The 18,843-nt window shown below is 46.9% G+C and overlaps 1 protein-coding gene across 1 annotated transcript; it reads right to left on the bottom strand.

Moving 5' to 3' along the window:
- Window positions 1–261: 261 nt before the first annotated feature.
- Window positions 262–18,195, bottom strand: tnfaip8l3 (tumor necrosis factor, alpha-induced protein 8-like 3). Its single transcript, XM_041938908.1, has 2 exons — window positions 17,838–18,195; window positions 262–1,379 (listed from the first exon to the last, which is right to left on the bottom strand). The coding sequence occupies exons 1-2, from the start codon at window positions 17,881–17,883 to the stop codon at window positions 817–819; spliced, it is 609 nt and encodes a 202-aa protein (XP_041794842.1). The 5' UTR covers window positions 17,884–18,195; the 3' UTR covers window positions 262–816.
- Between the last annotated feature and the right edge of the window lie 648 nt (window positions 18,196–18,843).

Raw genomic sequence — 18,843 nt, 5'->3', positions numbered from 1 at the left:
AAAGACCCGGCTCGACGCACCATTTGTGGCTTATTTTCCAGATCCGATCCATCCGTGCATTTTCTAACATGGCGGCTGCTTCCCCTTTAGTCTTTAGTCATTTTAATTTCAGTAAACGTTATCCTGAAAGTTGCTCGTTAGCAGGCATGCAAATCATCGCTTTCCTTCACGTGTTGCCTAAGAAGCGAGTCATGAGAGGAAATTATGATAATGAACAAATCCTCACACAGAGGCGTCGTCAGAAGAACTGCGAAATAATGTTTACAAGAAATCTTTAATAAAAGACAAGTGTTACACCCTTGTAGAGAAGATTGACACAGATACACAATGCACACACCATGTCATAGTTGGTCTTATATACAAACACATTATTCAAGCGAGTCCCATACAAACACATGTGCACACACCCGCACACACACACACACACACACAAACAGAGAGAGACACTGATTACGACCACTGATTATCTTCCATATCCAAATATACCTAATGTATGTTTTTTGGCCATTGGTACAGTACACTTTTGCACACAAAGGGGGTGACTTGGAACGCTATAATGCATACAACATGATACAGGCTGTCCCGGCGTGCGGCGATGATCCACTGAGCGGAAAGACAGTCTAAAAAATTCCCTCATTGAATCACGGCAGCAGGATGTTACAACTAGCTTCGTGGAAAAGGACGAGGAAGAAACAGGAAGACGAGAGCAGAAAGAGGGCGGAGCATGTGAGCGGTCAGGGGCGAGCGAGTGACGGGGAAATAGAAGGAGGCAGGAGAGAGAGAGGGGCGGAGGTGAAAGAGGTCAGGCGTGAGAGGTTAAAGCGTTCCTTCGTCCAGCAGTTTGTTGATGCCGTTGCAGATCTTCCTCAGGGAGAGTCTGTACTCCTCTGCGTCCCCGTACAGCTCGGCCAGGAACTCCCCGTGGGCGAAATGGTTGAAAACGTGATCGATGCGGGCGTGCGAGCGCGCGGTCAGGTGCTGCTCGACCAGGGTGTGAAGCAGGTCCCTGCACTCCAGCAGGAGCTCTGACAGGATATTCCTGTCGAAGGTGTACTCCACCTCGTAGAACGACACCGCCGTCATGGCCGCCTGGTTCATCTTCTTCTTGAAGCGCTCCACCGTGTCCAGCTCGTCGGGGCTGAACTGGTGGTTGCGGTACAAGATGCCGATCTTCAGGGCGATCTTGATGACGTCCTTGATGATCTTGTGGGCCTCCTTCTTGCTCTTGGTGAACTCCCGGCTCGTCTTGTAGAGCTCGTCCAGGATCTCGCTGCTGGTGTCGTCTGTCAGCATGTTGGCCACCACCATGGTCGCCATCTTGCTCAGGATCTTCTTCTGGGCCTGCAGGGCCAGGGAGCGAGAGTTAAAGCTCTCCTGTCCTGAGGAAACAAGAAACAAAGAGAAAGACTGCTGTTAGTCCGAGTCAGAAATATTCACTTTTAAATAACCTTTTTAATGAAGCAGTGGATGGAACAAAGAAAACAGTAGCATAATTATCCTGTCGATACCTTAAAGCAGTATTAATTGATTATTTTGGCCACTTGGGGGCAGTAAAACAAGCTGAAACCACAACACTGACATATTATCTTAGTATAAAGCTGAAAGCTGTCTATTCACACATCTGGCAGACATGGAACAACATTAGCTTTCATTTGAACTCATGTTTGTGTTCACCTGATGAATCCAAGTCCAACATTCATTCTCCTTTTAGCTCTGCTTTGGGTTTTTTTGGCTGTTTACCTGCCAAATGCTCGATTATGTTCACCAGCTAGTCGCTAGCTTTGTTAATGCTTGGCTGTTGGGCGCGTAGTGCAGAGTGTCCTATTGCACCCCAACAGATTTTGTCCATTTGTACAAGTGAATCCAAAACAAAACTGAATCCTGTTTTTACAAATTTGACTGAAAGCAATTGTGTAATTTTGGGACTTTTCAAAGGACATGAAGTAAATGAAGAGATCAGCAGACAGCGTGCTGCCTCTCCGAGAGAGACTGAGTGGATAAACTTAGCTATATTTCATTGAATACTGAAAATGGGACAAAGATGCAGCACTTTTACAGTACATCTGCGCGGATTATGATGATCTTTAACCACCACCCTTAAATTCCAGCACAGTATGTTTACATGTAACAGCTGACTTTCATCTCGACAGAGCGTTTGCAGCTCTGTTGACCCGCTGTATTAAAAACAGGGGTCCTTCCTTTCTCCAGCTGTCACTGACAGTGCTTTATCTTTCCATAAAGAAAAAAAAAAGTCTGATCTTAACTGTAGTTTTCTTACACAACAACAACAGTAAGATGTTACACAACCTACTGTTGTGTAACAAACCAATTGGTAGCAGTATTTAATGTGATCTTAGCAGATATGAAGGCACAGCACTGATCAGACCACTCTTGGATGATTCAGGGCTTTTTTTGGCACGGACAAAGGCTAAACGAACTTGCACAAACTAAAAGTTTAGTTGACAGAAAGCTGCACTTAGTTTAGATTTTTTTTCTAAAAGTTGCACAAGGAGCTCATACAGAGCGCGATCCGAACAAGTGGAAGCTGAGGAGCAGATAAAACGCGGCGCAGCCACATTCAAAGCAGGGCGGTGTCCTTCCTGCAGCACCAGCGGTGTGGTTGGCCGACTATGGGAGGAATGACTATCTGCCCTGGATAACATCAAACAGCTGTGCGCCGATAAGAGCCTCTCTGCACACTGTCTCTCCACGAGTCCAGCCTCCTCACAGTTCAACATCGTGTCGCAATTTTATCATAGAGGAGAACATCAAAGGCTGCCTGCGTCCTCGTACAGCAGCTTAACATGTGTCTGAGTGAATGTGAGGAGTGGGAGGATGGAAGGGGGTTTTATTTAGGTGCCACCCAGCTACAAATTACACACTAGATAACTCCAATTATGATAAAAGCTCAGGAAAGACGGCTCCGAAGCCTGGGCACACTGTCAGCCTCTTCCTCCGCCATGTCCAGAGAGAGAGAGAGAGAGAGAGGATGGGGGTGTTTATGCCCAGTCAGTCCAGCACAGAGCAGCAGATGAGCCCAGATTGAAAGAGGAAAACCTGCTCTCTCTTCATTTTAACTCGATTAAAACAGACAGCAGAATTCACACCATCGTTGCATCATCTGCCTACGCGTGTCTATATGTGTGTGTGTGTGTGTGTGTGTGTGTGTGTGTGTGTGTGTGTGTGTGTGTGTGGAGGATGACAATTTGGGAGAAAGTCCCATTCGTGGCATCTCATGCGAATGTGCTGAAGTGACATTTCATATGTGGGGCTGAAGCTAAATGACATTTCGTGGACGTATAATTAGCCCGCTATGACATTTTCCACCAATAAGGCAAATGTCTTTGTCTGCACATGAGACGGGATGAAGCGCTCCGCGGCTTCGTGAGAGCGGGAGCGAGACCTATGTTAGACAAAAGTGGAGTGGGTGGGTACAAAGACGTCAAGCCTGCAGAATGTATGTGCAGTCCATGTGAATACAACCCCAATTCCAAAAGAGTTTGGACGTTGTACAAAATATAAATAAAACTAAATGTGATAACAGGTGATAGTATCATGATTGGGTATGGAAGGGGCATCCTCTGGGACAAAAGAGCGAGAGTGTCATGCCTGCAGGCTGCTGTTTAGAGACTGCATTTAAAGATCCTGCATGCAAATATGTGGTCTGAGGTGATGAACGGATAACACGCATATAAGCTCTACAACATGCGGTAGTTTCCGTGATATTCCAATAGCGACACCAGGACACATAACTGCGGTTTTCATTAGGCAGATCTGTGCCTCTCATCAACAGGCTCTCTTTGTCACTGTTATTTCCTGTTTCTCTGAAGCAGCTCTTTGTTCCAGTGAGCCTCTGATATTCAGAAACCCAACTGGATAGATTTCTGAAACCCTGGCACACTGGTAAAGGTGACAGCTCGCTCCATAAAGACGGCCTTGTCAGACCAGTGGTCGTGCCGTCTATCTGGATTCGGATCCTGCCAGCGTGTGCGGCCGGTCGCTTCCTAAATGAATCCTCTCCTTTGCAATTAGATAACCCACATCTGCAACTGTCACCACAAAGATCAGTTAAACTCAGAACTGAAAGGAGTGCTGCGCAAAAGCAACTGATTTGATCTTCTCTTCTTTAGCGCAGAGCTAAAAGTAGACTAATTATTCTTCTGCCACCCCCCCAACACACAGCCTGGGGCCTGTTTCTGAGGACCAGCAGGTGGCTATCGACTCTCTCAAGTCTGTTTGCACATCCCTGAGTGACGAGGAATGTAAGCAAAAATGAAGGAGTGTGTGTGTGTGTGGGGGGGGGGGCGATTCTGTGAAGAATGGACATGAGGCTTCTAGAGGTGTGAGTCAGAGTGCTGGGGAAGGAGGTGGGTGATTCAGAGTCTGGCTGGAGATTTTTGCGCATACAGTAAGTGAGGGTAGAGGATTAGAAGGGTGCACATGGAGGCTCTGAGAAGTCCGAGCTCTCTCTTCCCTCTCTCTCTCTCTCTCTCTCTCTCTCACACACACACACACACACACACACACACACAGCCTGTCACCCAGAGGCTGAGATGAGTGACATGCATGAGCCAGAGTGTCAGGATGAGTTAGAGACGAGTCCAAGCTGCCAGAGGAGAGACGGCTAGAAAAACTGCCTTTCCCCTTTCTTATCTCTCTCCTGCTTTCACACTTCCTCTCCTGCCTGCTCGTTATCCCCCCCCCCCCGTCACCGTCGTGTGTGGAGCTTTCACAAAAGAAAGCGGGTTTTCTGCGCAGCGTGTGGGAATAAGTCACTGAGAGCAGACCACTTGGATGCAGGGCCAGTGTGAGCCGTCGGCCCATCAAAGCGGTTACATAAGAGTGTTTTGGGAGTTGGTGAAGTTTACTTTTAACATCAGGATTAGCAAGGTGCTCGCTGCTCTCCGGCCGCGGCTGTTGACCAGACAGTCCCTCTTTGTTCCGGCTGATGTTTTTAGAGCGCTGAGTCAACAGCTTCTGCTGCGCTGCATCAGAACATACATCCAGCGCGGAACAGGGAGAGCAGCCAAACCTGCCCTGCTAAAGGTGGCGCTCTGCAAAAAAAATGCCAAACTGGACGGATTTGTTTTCAGTTCAGCCAGAAACATTTATATCAGCGATGTGACCATTTAGAGCACATTTTTACCATCAGAAGTTTTGAGCAGAAACAAGGATTATGCCAGAAAACTAGTGTGACATTTGGCTTTGACAGTTTTTCAGAGTCAGAATCAGGTTTATCTTTAAGGAATTTGACTCTGGTATTAAGTTGATCTCAGTGCACACACGGTTTCATGAGCAATTTACAAACAAAGGAGAACGAAGCTGAAAAAGAAGCGTGCACCTTCCCATTATTACTTGGTGGTGTGTTGTGAGCGGTCTGCAGAGTGGGGATGAAAGATAAACCTGTTGCATGGTGCAATATCCACATGCAGATGCAGCTTCTTGTTTTTTTTTTTTTAAGTCTCTGAAATGTATTAATCCAGTGCTAGCAACACCATGTACTTGCAGGTGTGCCGTTGCAGCACCTTTGGGTGTTCCACAGTGGTAAATACTTTGCCAGGCAATGCAGAAGCGCAACGCGAGTCGGTTGTTTTTCCACTGTAATCTGAGGTCGCCTTCAGATGAGAAGATAAAGATAAAGAGAAGATAAAAATGCAGCAAGCAACGGGTTAGTATATCTTAGCACAAAGACAGGAAGCAGGAGGAAAAAACCTAGCCTAGGTCCGTCCAAAGATAACACAATCCGCCCACCAGCACCTCTAATTAACACGTTGTCATGACTGCTGCCTCAGTTGTTTTAATTTTCCATCTGGGCCTCCGTCCCTGCCTTCAGCCACTTCTCACTTCCCCCAGCATCTCCGAGGAACTTCCCACACCTGCCATTCTCCACCTGTCCACCAGATGCCCTCGGACTCTCCCACCAATCCTGGTCATCTGACTCCCACATGCACCCACTCACCTGGTCACATTTCTACATCAGTACTTCAGCAGACAAAGCAGGCAAATCACTCCAGCATCATCTAGAAGATTAATCTTAAAAATACAAACAGGCTTTCTGTGGAAGTTAAATGAGCTCTCACACCTTAGAGGATCTGTTATTTATGTACAGCACTAAGACTCCACACTATGTGACATGACTTGCTAATGTGGACATTTCCGCAGCGCGCTGAGCAGCTGGGCTGTGAGACGGCGTCCTGAGGCTTGTGTTGGTCTCGTTCCAGAGTAACCAGTGGAATGAGCCATTAGCGGGACCGGCAGCTAACGCCGACAAGGGCCGACTGGCCTTTGCCGAGTCAACGCTGGAGGCGCTTGTGGGCTTGTCAGCCGAAGCGCTGCAGGAAAAAAAACACATATTTGACTGAGGCGACTGTGTGTGTGTGTGTGTGTGTGTGAATCCACGTGGGTGTGTGTCTGTGTGCCGTTCAGTGGCTGCTGGGCTTCATGTCTCCACAGCAGAATAAACAACTCCAAGATAAATAGACTGCAGTCATCATCACAAAGTAGGAGAAAGACAGCCTGTTTACAGTGATGATCAAAGATGTTCATCTGTATTTAGCCACTAACCGGCCAAGGTAATTATTAAAAGTGGGAAGACAAGAAAGATAAGAAATATCATGTGGCTATTGGATTATATATTTTTTGTGCTCTTATTTATTTCTATGTTATTATCTGAAAATAAAGTTAACGAACTGAGTTTAATAAATAAAAGGATGCCAAAAAAATATCTAAAGCTACAAAATTTATATATTGTAGGCCTGTGAGTCGTTTCTGTCTGCAGCCACTAATTATGTGATGTTTTTGCTCTGAACCATTCAGAGCTTCTGCAGGGCTCAATACATTGACAGTATCAGGTATCTGAAGCACACACACACACACACACACACACACACACACACACACACACACACAGAGGAAACACAATGCTTGTCCGTGCTTCCCTGTTTGGGGTTGCTAATGACAACATGTTCATGTTTAGTACGGGACAAAACCAGGTCACACTCTCTGCACAGGTGCATGGGATGTTTTTTTTTTTGTTTTGGCCGGATAGGCACAGAAAAATAGGTTCACTGCACCTGCCCGGATGTGCCCACAAAACAGACACAGGTGTTCACGCACAATCATTCTCTTAGGGTTGCATAGGATGAAAGTGCGACCGCCAGAAAGCGACAAGAAGAAGAAAGAAAAGGAAAAAGAAAGGCATCTATTTACCATATTCTCGACTGCGTGGCACCTGTCGCTGTAACGTTATTAGTTCAAACAAAGAGACAGTAAAGGTTTCTGACAGGTAAATCTAGCTTAGAGATGCAGAAAAGGCAGGAGAGGTTAGGAGTGTTTGTGGTGACTGACAAACAAAAATTGAGTACTGCAAAGCTTCCTGACAGCCAAGTTATTGCCATCGCCAAACTTCCCTGCTGTACATTTACTTTCCATGCGCAACCTATTTTCCATTCACAGGCAGTAATGTGTTGTATAACTGAGTAGCCAGTGCAGGCCTCTCTGAAATGAGCGGTTGCCAGGCCATTCTTTGCACCCTGTAAATGCTAAAACGGCAATCATTTTCCAGACATTTTCCTTTTCAGATACTTTCTTTTATAAGGGAAACAGCAGCGCAGTGCTAATCCCTTTTTGCCTCACGTGTGCAGAAAAGATGGACCTCTGCAGTAGTTGCATTCACTGCCTCGCTGAGTATCAATACTAAAATGGGAAAATGCTCTTTGTGGAGCAGAAGTAAACAGCGGTGACAGCTTGACTTCCACTTCTTTTGCCTTGGCCTCTTCATCTGCTTTTGGTTTCCGCTGAGGAGTCGCTGCAGACTCTCTCTGGCTGCATTAACAGGGCTTGAGGAAAAACAATGGAGTGGGTCATTCAGCAACAGCAAAGGGGTTTTTAATAGCCTGCAGGGTTAGTGTCAAGCAAGCCTGAGAGGCCGGTGGACTGGAGTGGGGAGCAGAGGATGGTGAGTTGTGCCAGCTGGTACCAGAGGTCGAGTAGCGGAGCTGGAGGAGAGAAATATTAACGTCCTGCAAGGCTGCGAGGTCCGTGTTTGTCCGGTCACCGCTGCGATTTCACTTCCACACACACGCTAACAGACAAAGAGCTGCAGAATGATGGGGGCGCTGGGATAAACTGAGGCTCATTTGCCATGTCGTGTCTCTCCTCCACTTTGAACCTACGAAGGCTCCAAACCGCCATGTCTCTGACTCCCACTGCTCTAATCAGAAGATGACTCAAACACACCACCCCTGCTCACTCTCTGTCTTCTGTAGTGCATGTGTGTGTTTACATCTAGATGAAAGTAAGTGGGGATGATAAAGATTCAGAACGATATGGTTTCTACTGCGAGAAAGAGAGTGAGACGCAGCACGGCGTAGTGCATTAATGTGCATTATTCATGACTTGTAAAATCTGACTCTGAGCCTGTTTCCAAAGGGCACTCTGGTCAGTCACTGTGCCATTAACAGCTGCTCAGGATGTAGAGGGGCATCCAGACCTTTAGGGTTAATAAATAACTCCTTTTTAATACCTTAATGACTCTCATTTGCGTGAAGTGGGGTCACAGAGTTTAAAGTTCCTTCCCTTTTATAGATCTGGATCACGCAGTGTCTGGCTGAAACTGGAATGTGCAGGTTACAGCTTACTCATGCTTTACTGGAAGAACGTGTCGTAATAGCAGGAAATACAGAATTATCCTCCTCACTGATCCTTGAGGCTTATAAAAGGCACACTGCTGTGTAACCTTTATGGACAAGACAAATTATTTTTGTTGTTACTGTGGTAATGGTTTGTGCAGGTGGTACTCGTCTCTGCTTTAACCCAGATTTTATTTGCCCCAGATGGGAAAGGTGGATTGTGTGAGGCACTAATGAAACTGCATCCTCACAGAACAAACCCCATGAAGATAATGGAAATAAATAGTGCAAAACAGCTTGGAAAGAAGACAAATGGCCGTTAGCAAAATCACGTGCCTCATAAGTTTTGGCGTTAAAAATGCAATAAATGGTCAGATTGAGTCACTTATATCTGATCTTTTTGCTGGAGGACTGTGCGAATTTTACCCTGATAAGAGGATGACAAATGGCGAACGGCTGCAGCGGTTTTCCTCAAAACCTCGCCACAAGTGCAGTAATTCAACAGATTTATGCTTGACTTGATAAAACTGTGCAGATATGTTAGTATCAGCATGTATTTTAGCCGATAAGTGGGAAAGTATAGTACAGAAATGCCCAAGTTCATCTGTAAAGGGCCCCGCTCACATTGTTGAAAATCTTTAACAGGTTGGACGACATAGGTGTGGACATTAAAAAGAATTTGAGTACTAAGGAAGACAAAATGGAGTCTGTAATTGCCCTTTTGGGATAACTTTGCTCTGGATTATATGTAACCGCTCTGATTTTGAACCCTCGAACATTTTCATGCCTGCTGGACTTGTGAGTATATTGGTTTAAGTCAAAAAACGGTGGATTTGATTGGGTGGAAAAGTCCAAACTACTGCTAACAAGCTGTGGAAATGAACATAGAATGTGGGATATTTTCTGCATATTGCTCTGAATTCATGTTAATGGGCATAATGGATGAAAATCGTTTGCCAATAACAGCCTACTGATTTATGTTAATGCAGCCAGTGTATAATATAGCTGTACTGAAGAGGTCTGATATGCCAGACAGTGTTTGAACCTGAAGTGTGTTTATCCTGGTCCTGGTCTAAGTGCCTCTACTGTGACTTACAGTCCAGGGAAAAGCACTTAGGAGCCTCTCTGAGTCAGGAGGGACACAAGAAAAGCACAACCTTATTTAATGCTCCATCCTTCATCTATTTCTTTGTCTCCCTCTGTCTCTTGGTTTTAATGTCCACGTCCCTGTAGAGCTGAACCAGAGAGATGAGGCGGAATGAGGCGGTGGCGGGAGATGTCTGATTGATTAATGTGCCGCTGGCTTGACGGCCCGTCACAAGGAGCGAGGGGGGGGGGGGGGGGGGGGGGGGGAAGGGGACGGAGAGAGAGAGATATCAGCGACTTGACCTCCACCTTTAGCCCCGCCCTTGTCTTTCATTGCCGTCACTTCTCGTTATGAAGACCAGATAGGGTGAGAATGGGTATCCAGGATATGGAACTGGACTGCAGGGTCCTGTGAGATCCCTGCCCTTTGACCTCTCCTCTGCTGTAAAGCTCTAAAACGTCTTCGCCAGCTGTGGTCTGCCGTTGTTTAGCTCGTAAAGAGCCGGGCCACAGTTGGTTGGTCAGGCGGGCATGGGAACTGGCCGGAGGCTGTCTCCCTTCCTTGCCTCCCTCCTCTGGGAGCTTCTCTGGAAACCTACTCTGTCACGATTGTCCGACAAATCCTGTCAGGTTCGTGCCGGCTGAGGGCATCCGAATGAAAGGCAGATGTGCTTCTGTCCACCGATCATTCCTACAACACAACAAGAATTCAAACTATGGCCAGACTTTGCATTCGTAGCTCCAACGTTAGGAACCCTGTGAACCTGTATCTGCTCACAGGACGTGATGCATTTCACATTTTTGTCAACAATAAGCTCGGTTTGTTTGGAATACACGGAAGAGAAACTGGGTGGATAACCACCGTGACTGGACAAACAAAGACAAGAGCGCCAACAGTCAACCACCACCGAGCAAAAATGCAGGGAAATGTGAGCGAGCACGGGAAATTTGATCAATATGATCAGCGGGAAACAAATCCTGTAGATAAACCACCTCCATATATTAATTTGACTCATGAAACAGTGGCACTCTATTTATAGAAAGCTGGGTACAAATGTGTGTGTGTGTGTGGACTATAATGACAGACTGTGAGACTGAGGCCTAATAAAACACAGAGGAGGATGAAATATTGGGGCTTTCCTGACTTTATCTGGCCTGGAACTCGGACAGAAAGTTCCCTGAACTTTTTCCGTCTGAAATAAAGAAACTAAGCTGTTTACCAAGAGAGAAAGAGGGCAGGAGAAAGAGGGAGGGGGGTGTGGGCAGAGCTGGCAATATGTACATTTTCATTTCACACCACTCACTCATGATTAGAATAGAAGTGAGCGGGAGAAAGTAAGAAAAAATAAGAGGAAAGAGAATAATTTCGCTTCAAAAATGCTCTGAATTAGCAGGGACGAAAGAGTAAATATACAGTCACGGCCTTTCTGAATGTCTGCGGATGTGTCAGTCCGTTTCAAAGGAGCGTGGAGGAGTGATGGGAGGAAGGACGGAGGAGGTGGTGGCATTAAAGAAAGAGACGTGAAATCATGTGTCCATATTTTGATTGTCAGACGCAGGACCCACACGGCTCCGAACACCCTCGTTCCCGTTCACATCGTCCGCAGCTGCGTGCAGAACTGGCGTCTTCTTCTCTGACGCTCTTGTCTCTTTTTGTCCGGCTCTTCCCCTCCGCCCGTTTCTCGCCACATCTACGACGCCGAGCTGAGCACGAGGGGCTGAGGAAGTAAGCGCTTTCCGGCCCCCGCGGGAGCCGCTCCTCTCATAGACCTCGGCCAAGTCCCAGCATGCCGTGGCATCGTTCACAAAGAGGAACACACGTGCGCGCAAACACACACACACACACACACAAATACATGCATGCACAATCGTCAGGGCCTTGCCAGTTTTCCCCCATAACTTTGGCCCCCTGGTTTGTTTACTAGTTCACCCACTCTAACCGAGTTTACGTAAAAGTGAGGCACTGGGAAGCTTCGAATCACTAGATGCTTCGACTGCCATTGCCCTTATATAGAGCTGAAGCACGGCCCCCTGCCCCAGCTACCCCCTGGACCACAGGCATCCATAACTCAGTGGGCTTTCTCATAGAGGGTTGCTGTCGTGTAAAACTGAAACATGTTCCAGGTCCATAACGTGGGTATTTATGTACCGGACAATAAAATTTGAAGACATGCATGCTAATGGCTACTGGGATGCACAGTGACCTTTCTAATAACTTGCAGTGGAAGAAGCATTTAGATCTTTTACATAAGTAAAAGTAGAAATATAATACTGCAAAAAAAACAAACAAAAACAAAACAAACTTTGTTGCAAGTAAAAGTCCTGCATTCAACATTTTGCTCCACGGCAGAGTGTGCGGGATTTGTTCCATTGGGTTTGTGAACACAACATTCAAAGATGGCCGCTCCTCTTCAGCGCATGTGTGGTTTGTTAGTTAGTCCTGCTCATTCTGCCTTTAAAGTCTCACCAACAAAAAGTACTTCAAAAGTACTCATAATGCAGCAGAAAGACCTCTGTTATTATTATGATAACAAGTTGTCGAACTAATCTTAACCACCACACTTTATATTATATTAAACTAAAGCTGTCAGATAAATGTTGTGGGGTTAAAAAGTATTGTATTTCTCTCAGAAATGTATTGAAGTATAACAGCTTAAAAAAGGAAATGCTTCAGCAAAATGAGTACAGTTCTTCAGAAAAATGTACCTCATTACTTTACATCAGTATGCCATGCAGTTAAATCATTGTTAAGTGAATAAATTACAACTTAAATAACTTGTGGAACATTAGCTCTCCAGGCAGTGACTTCAGGACGTATAGCGTTTAGCATTTAGCATTAAACAGCCACAGCACTCCGGTGGCTAACGTCACAAGCTGTTGTTTTATTTTCAAATGGCGAGATGGACAGACTCTGCAGTGCAGTAGCAGATGAAGATGGAAGACAGATGAAATAAACCCTCAGTGAGGGAACACAGGCGGAGTTCCTTGTGCTCAGGGAGCAAAGGTCAGGGGGCGTGGTTTCAGCGCAGCGCTGCCTCGATTAAAAGGCTGCTCCAGCTTTGATTGGTGTGATAAAATTGGATAGACTTCGAGCTTTGGCCTTGAAGGCCCTCACTATGCATGACACGCTTTAGTGTGAAGCCAGAGTGCTGCTTCTCTCTTGGCTGCCAACCCACCACTAACTAATGACCAGGAAATAACTGTGGTTCACACACACACACACACACACACACACACACACACACACAGATACAACTTAACCCTCTCCGCTACCAACCCGAACCTAATCCTTCCGTGACTTGATTCAAACCCTTGCCTTTAAGGAAAACACAGCGTGGAAGTTTAGTTTCTCTCTGTTTCCATTATTGCCCATGAAATGTCTTAACCCACAAATGTAGCTGCCACATTTGCTACGTCTGTCTCCACCTCCCAGAGGCAGATAGTTTAAATAGCGTGCTAAAAGCAGCCTAATGTGACAGCTGTTGTGATATACTATGCCGAGCATATATCCCACATGCTCTGCTTTCTCCTAAAACAAAGCAATAATGCAATAATCGGCACAGTTAGTCAAACTGAGCCAGAGTTCAGTGTGAAAAGCTTTGTGTGCGACTGCCTCCCACTCTACCTCGTCTTCAAATGCCCTTTTGTTGCCGTAATAGGCAAGCGGGAGAGGAAAAGTCTCCATTAACTCGATACAATCTGCAAGCTGAAGTTATATTAGGAGAAGGTAGGCAAAACAAAGCCAGACTGCAGAGGCTTCCGGGAGCACGTCAGACTTCTCACTGGCACTAATGGTGAAAACGGTTGTGAAGTCAGATGTGAAACTGGACCTGAAAAGCCAAACGACCGTCCTCAAATGAAAGCTCCTGGATCCAGCTCCTGTGTGCAGGATTCACAGATCTAGATACCTGCACAGGCTCAATGCACCACTGACGCCAATCCAGCCTGCCGCCCTCCCTCAAACAGCTCGCTTCTCACTCCAGGCGCCACTGGTGACTGTTTGCTTTGCCTCGACTGGCCCTCCAGCGAAACCGCAGCCTTCTCCTCCTCCTGAGTGTGTGTCTATGAGGCCTTGTCAGAATGCCTCCGCGGTCTGAGTCCATGTTTCGCTAACGGCTCAGCCGCGGGGAAACGATTCTCCCCCCCAAATGTCCCGCAAACGCTATGAAATGCCACAGTATTATTGTGTCAGAGCGTGCATGTGCCTGCGAGGGGAAAAATGCACCCGCACACGCCGGCCAGAGACCTGGGAGCTTTAGGATTTGTCTTTCGCTGCCGCAAGAGGAAAAAACACTTTCTCCTGAGTCGTCTTTTCCACTTACAGTTTTTTTTTTACTCAGTTCATGTTACAGTTTTCCAGGACTGGCTCCTGGTGTGTGTGCGCAGAGGGCCGGGGTGCAGTGAGCGCTCTCCATCTGCGGGCCAGATTAAAGGAAGGAGGGGAAGAAGAAGAAGAAAAAAAAAATCAGGGATGCATGTGTTGCGAGACCAGGGGAATGAGCGAGGAGAGTGCGTGCGTTTCAGCGCATGCAGGGCTGGCCCACTCTGCCTGCCTCTCATGTGCAAAGCATGTGGCCAGCCTGCCAACATGGCAATCATGAGGCAGGAGCCGCTGGCCCGGCCCCATGCAGCGGCGATTTATTTTCCGCGATCTTTCAAGTGTTTGTGGAAGTGTGGATCGGTGGCGATTAGCTGGGGCAATAGAGCTGAAGAGCACTCGAGTGAATCACCTGGCCGCGGGTTAAAATTTTTTTCAGTTGTGTCATCAAACAGCATCTGCAGTTTTTTTGTTTGCAATGGAACCACAGCAGCGACCCCCATGCCCTTAATGAAGCTCACAGCTGTTATTACAACAGCTGAACAGCTCCTCTTTTCGACAAGTCCGCTTTGCATAGAAAGTCTGAAGTAAACACTGAAGCGGCTGGAAATAGCTCCGCAGATGGCACATTGGGCTATGGCGTTATAGTGAGTCGCATCGCCACGATGAATCAGCCGAAAGCGGCCCGTGGGCTGATTATTCAGACTAACATAACAAAAGAATTCAAAGCAGAGAGCAGGAGTATCTGGAATCAAACTCCCCGAAGAATCACAGCTTGGTGAGATGTCTGCTCTTGGTTGTGCACTCATCGTTGCGCGATGTGGACTCCAGCAGTCCTGCAGCAGCAGCACGACAGGTGTGTCTCGCCTTGACTCACAGTCAGGTGTGGTCGTCTCCACTAAACCGCGGGATGGAAGGACGGGGCTGCCGGATGAATCAGCCTGTGGGTTTTGGTATGGTCGGTGGCGTGCTCGTTGCATGACTGGGTGATTATGGGGAAAAAAATGCGAGCCTTTGTGCGAATGCGCGTGTGTGTTTTGTGTAAGGTCTACAGGGTGTTTCTTTCAGAGCGGTCACAGCTGAGCTCTGCGCATTACGGCTGGTCTTTGGGCTTTAACGCAACAAAAGGTACAAGGAACAGTGGCCCAGAGACAGAAAAGCATCATTGCTCTCTCTCTAGTGATTCTCTGACTCGCTCCACAGCCCACATCCCGACTGTCACATGACAACCTGTCATAGGAAACGTTAACTACACCTCACAGATCTCTCCCTGAAACAGCTCTTTGGGGTGAGATAACAAACAAACACAGGTTATGCGGTGTCACGCTGGATAATATCCCTCGCAGGTAAAAAGTGCACAGCAGAGAAGCCTTCACTGACACAGCAACACCCCCCCACACACACACATAATCAAGACTTCTTTCTAAACTGCACTTTCTGCTACAATCTAATCAGGGAGCAGAATAACTTCTCCGCTTCTCTTTTTTCCAAACGCACCTGGTGTTATTGCTTTTTCTGACTCAGATTAATGCCGTATGCACGACTTTTTAGGCTGAAATTTTATGATAATGAGTTTTAATGCATGCTGATGTTTTTAAATCACTCTTGCTGTCTACCCCCTTCTTGCTCCGAGAATGACATTAAAATGCAAAGCACACTAACTGACTGAACCAGAGCAGCTTTCCCTCGGGGTATTGATAAAGTTATCCATCTATCTATCTGTACTGTCTCTCTGTGGTCATTTAGCAACAACGTTCTCATGACTTAAACCACTCGAACCTCACAGGTTTCACTTGAATGCAGCGTAACCTGCGGCTGAATGGACCATGGTCAGGCACGTTCTCTGGCATTTGTCAGAAGTTGTTGTGGGAGATTAATATGAAATATGAGTGAAAAAAATAGGTAGAGGGAAATTTTTTGCAACTGTCATATCCAGGAATGTCCCAAACATTGCTAATTGCTGCTAAAAACGGTGCCCGAGGGTGACTTTAAAGCAGGGTAGAACTCTATAAGATGTCAGTCTCGCTCTCTAACGACAGCCACTAACAGCCCAAGGGCAAAGGAGGAGGCTGGAGGGTCAAAGCCACCTGAAACCAAACACCCCGATATTTACGCTGCTGGAGTTTTGTGCTGGAGTACGTATTAAAACACAGATCAATCACACGTCCCTCATCCACATACCCAGCAACAAGGGTCATGTTTGTGTGTGGCACCACTTCCAAAATACGCCTGTTTTCAAAATACTTAAACTCGGGTTGCTTTGGGACACTTGACCTTACAAAGCGAGTCATACCAGTTTTTTTTTTTTTCACTGACATTAGACTGAAGAGTAGAGACTGCATGAGTTTGAGGCTTGTGCTTTCTCTTGCCGGGGAAATGTCATTCTGCTTTTGCCCTCACACCACCCTGACTTTTCAACCTGTGTAGGGCCAGGTCAAAAAAAGACAAGCGTTCGCTCCTCTCCCACCGTACGACGCCGGAAGCTTCAGCAGATCAAACGCTTCTGTGATCTACCTCCGGCCCGGCCTCTGGAAAACATCTTCAGTCTTCACGTGAAAGTGAGATGGATCTACATGCTGACAGTCCTGGTTGATGTTTTAACCTTGAACTGTCTGCCTGAAATCAGCGGATGATGCAGACACGTCATCACCTGCTGGTAGAATTTCTCCTGTTTTTCATATTAAAGTTCCCCTCCCGTTGCAAATGGACCAAACAGACAGACAGACAATGGGCCAGATGGACAGACAGATGGTTAGAGTTCAGCACAGCATTACTAACATACAAAGCTCTACGCTGTCAAAAAAAACAGCCGCTCCATCATCAACATTATCACATCGTCACTAGCTGCAGCAACAACATGCCCTGATCAATTAATTATAAATGAATTATTTTACATGTTTAGCAAGTCTGCTGATAGTACCCAGGGTCAGTCCATGCACGTGCCTGATGGAAAATCATGTTGGTGTTTTGTAAGCATGAGTCTGAATCTTTATATATAAAAGCACATTCAGATGTTTCAGCTCTACAGGACATGTACTGCAGGTATTTGACTCTTCCGGTATGTTGCGCCGTGTCATAAAAACCTCCTGGATCTTTGAACTCAAACTTATCTCCAGAAGGCCGTTTCTTCTCCTGGCTTGTATTTTCCGCAGGATCACAGTTCAGTAAATCGCCCACATGCGTGGAATGTTGGAAAACAACCAGTAAGAGACACTAAACTTTCAGGAGTGTTTGCGCGAGCATCTGCGTGTTTAATGTTCCAGTCCAACTCTCGTCGGCGCGATAAATCTTTGCAATCCTGTGCTTTGACGCCACAAGGCCGAATTTATTTAGGAAACGGCCACAAGCAGCTTCCAGCAAACGTCCAGGATCTAAACGTTTCCGGGCTGCCTGAGTGTGAGATGCAGCACAGAGAGGAGGAGGACTTCGGGGAGGCCGTGCTCCCCCGTAGCTGGTTGATGTGTTGATGAACAAACTGGCTGCACGTGTCGGAGCTTGCCTGCTCCTGGTGGCGACTGAGCCGGCTTTTCATTCGCACAGCAAACAAGGCTCTGCCAGTCGCCAGCATCAGAGAGTGCATCCATCAGAGCTGACGGCAGCCCGCCTTTGATGAGAAATGAGCCACAGATGCCGGATAAAGTGGCGTTCAAAGTACCTGATAAGACTCTGGAAGATGGTGCTGAGCTCACTGACCCTCTGCATAAACGAGTCCACTATAATTTAGAATGCGTTTGCTTAAAGTCTAGTTAGGACGACATGTCAGAAGGCGATGCTGCACTTGCGGTGACGGTCTTGGTGCTTACCTGGGGAGAGGTCTCCGTCACTCTGCTCTCCGGAGTCTGAATCCATCTTCCCCTGCAGGACACTCGGAGGCTGCAGAAGCTCTCTGATTCCTCTTTCTTCTTGTTCCCGTTCCTCTCCAGGGAGTCTTCTGGTTTCTTCACCCAGAGGAAAAAAAAAAAAAATACAGTTTCTTGTGTTTTTTTTTTTCTCCTGGTGAGCTGAACTTCCTCTCCCAGCCTGGATCACTGTAGCTGTGAGAGGAATGCTACAGGGCTGATTTGCTGAGCTGTCCTCCTTCTCTCTCTCTCTCTTTTTTTATAGCTCTCTTTTCCTTTTGCTCCCTTCTCTTCTCCCGACTCCCTCAGTTTCCCTCTTCTCCCTCTCATCTACTTTCCCTGTTTCTGATGCTCCCTCCCCTCGCTCACTCTTGGTCCGTCCCCCTCTCTGTCTCTCCCTCCCTTGTCCCTGCCACCCGGTCCCTCCTCCTCCTCCACCTCCTCCTCCTCCTCCTCCTCTTCTCATTTGGTGCTGTCACACTCAGCCTCTTCACGCTCTCTCCACTCAAACTCTTTCTCTGCCTCTTTCTGTATGCTGTGAGTGGCGTCTCTTCCTCTCTCTCTCTCTTCCTCTCTCCCTCCCGCTCTCTGTTTCTGGGTAAGAGTGCTGCCTGTGTTTCAGCAGAGCGCTGGGAGAGACTCATTCATGGCAACTTGAAATTCATCTCCAGCAGTAAAAATCCCATGACCCCTTGTTACTGCTGTTATAAAATCACTCGCTTACTATCTGAGGTGGTCACATGAAGTCAGGCCAGGTTACTGATTTACAGCAATCACGGAATATATCTGAAATGCTCTGGCTCATTCAAATCAGAGAGAAGAAGAGTTTTTGAGTTCTGTTTTGAGTCCAAACCCTTGTACAGATTTGATTCTTTCTTGCAGAATTGGATTTGTTGCAGAGAATTGCTACCTGCTTTTGGTGATGATTTGATGTTCAAGGATGCTCCAGCTCGAGATATTTCAAAGCTGG

The sequence above is a fragment of the Chelmon rostratus genome, chromosome 1 (genome assembly GCF_017976325.1).
Source record: "Chelmon rostratus isolate fCheRos1 chromosome 1, fCheRos1.pri, whole genome shotgun sequence".
NCBI classification, from domain to species: domain Eukaryota; kingdom Metazoa; phylum Chordata; class Actinopteri; order Chaetodontiformes; family Chaetodontidae; genus Chelmon; species Chelmon rostratus.
This window is presented reverse-complemented; position numbering and strand designations above follow the sequence as displayed.

Bases quoted from the DNA above. Each gene is read 5' to 3' on its own strand.
- tnfaip8l3 (XM_041938908.1), bottom strand. From the start codon at position 17,883: ATGGATTCAGACTCCGGAGAGCAGAGTGACGGAGACCTCTCCCCAG. The intron at 1,380-17,837 runs GTAAGCACCAAG...TTGTTTCCTCAG, and splicing joins TGACGGAGACCTCTCCCCAG to GACAGGAGAGCTTTAACTCT.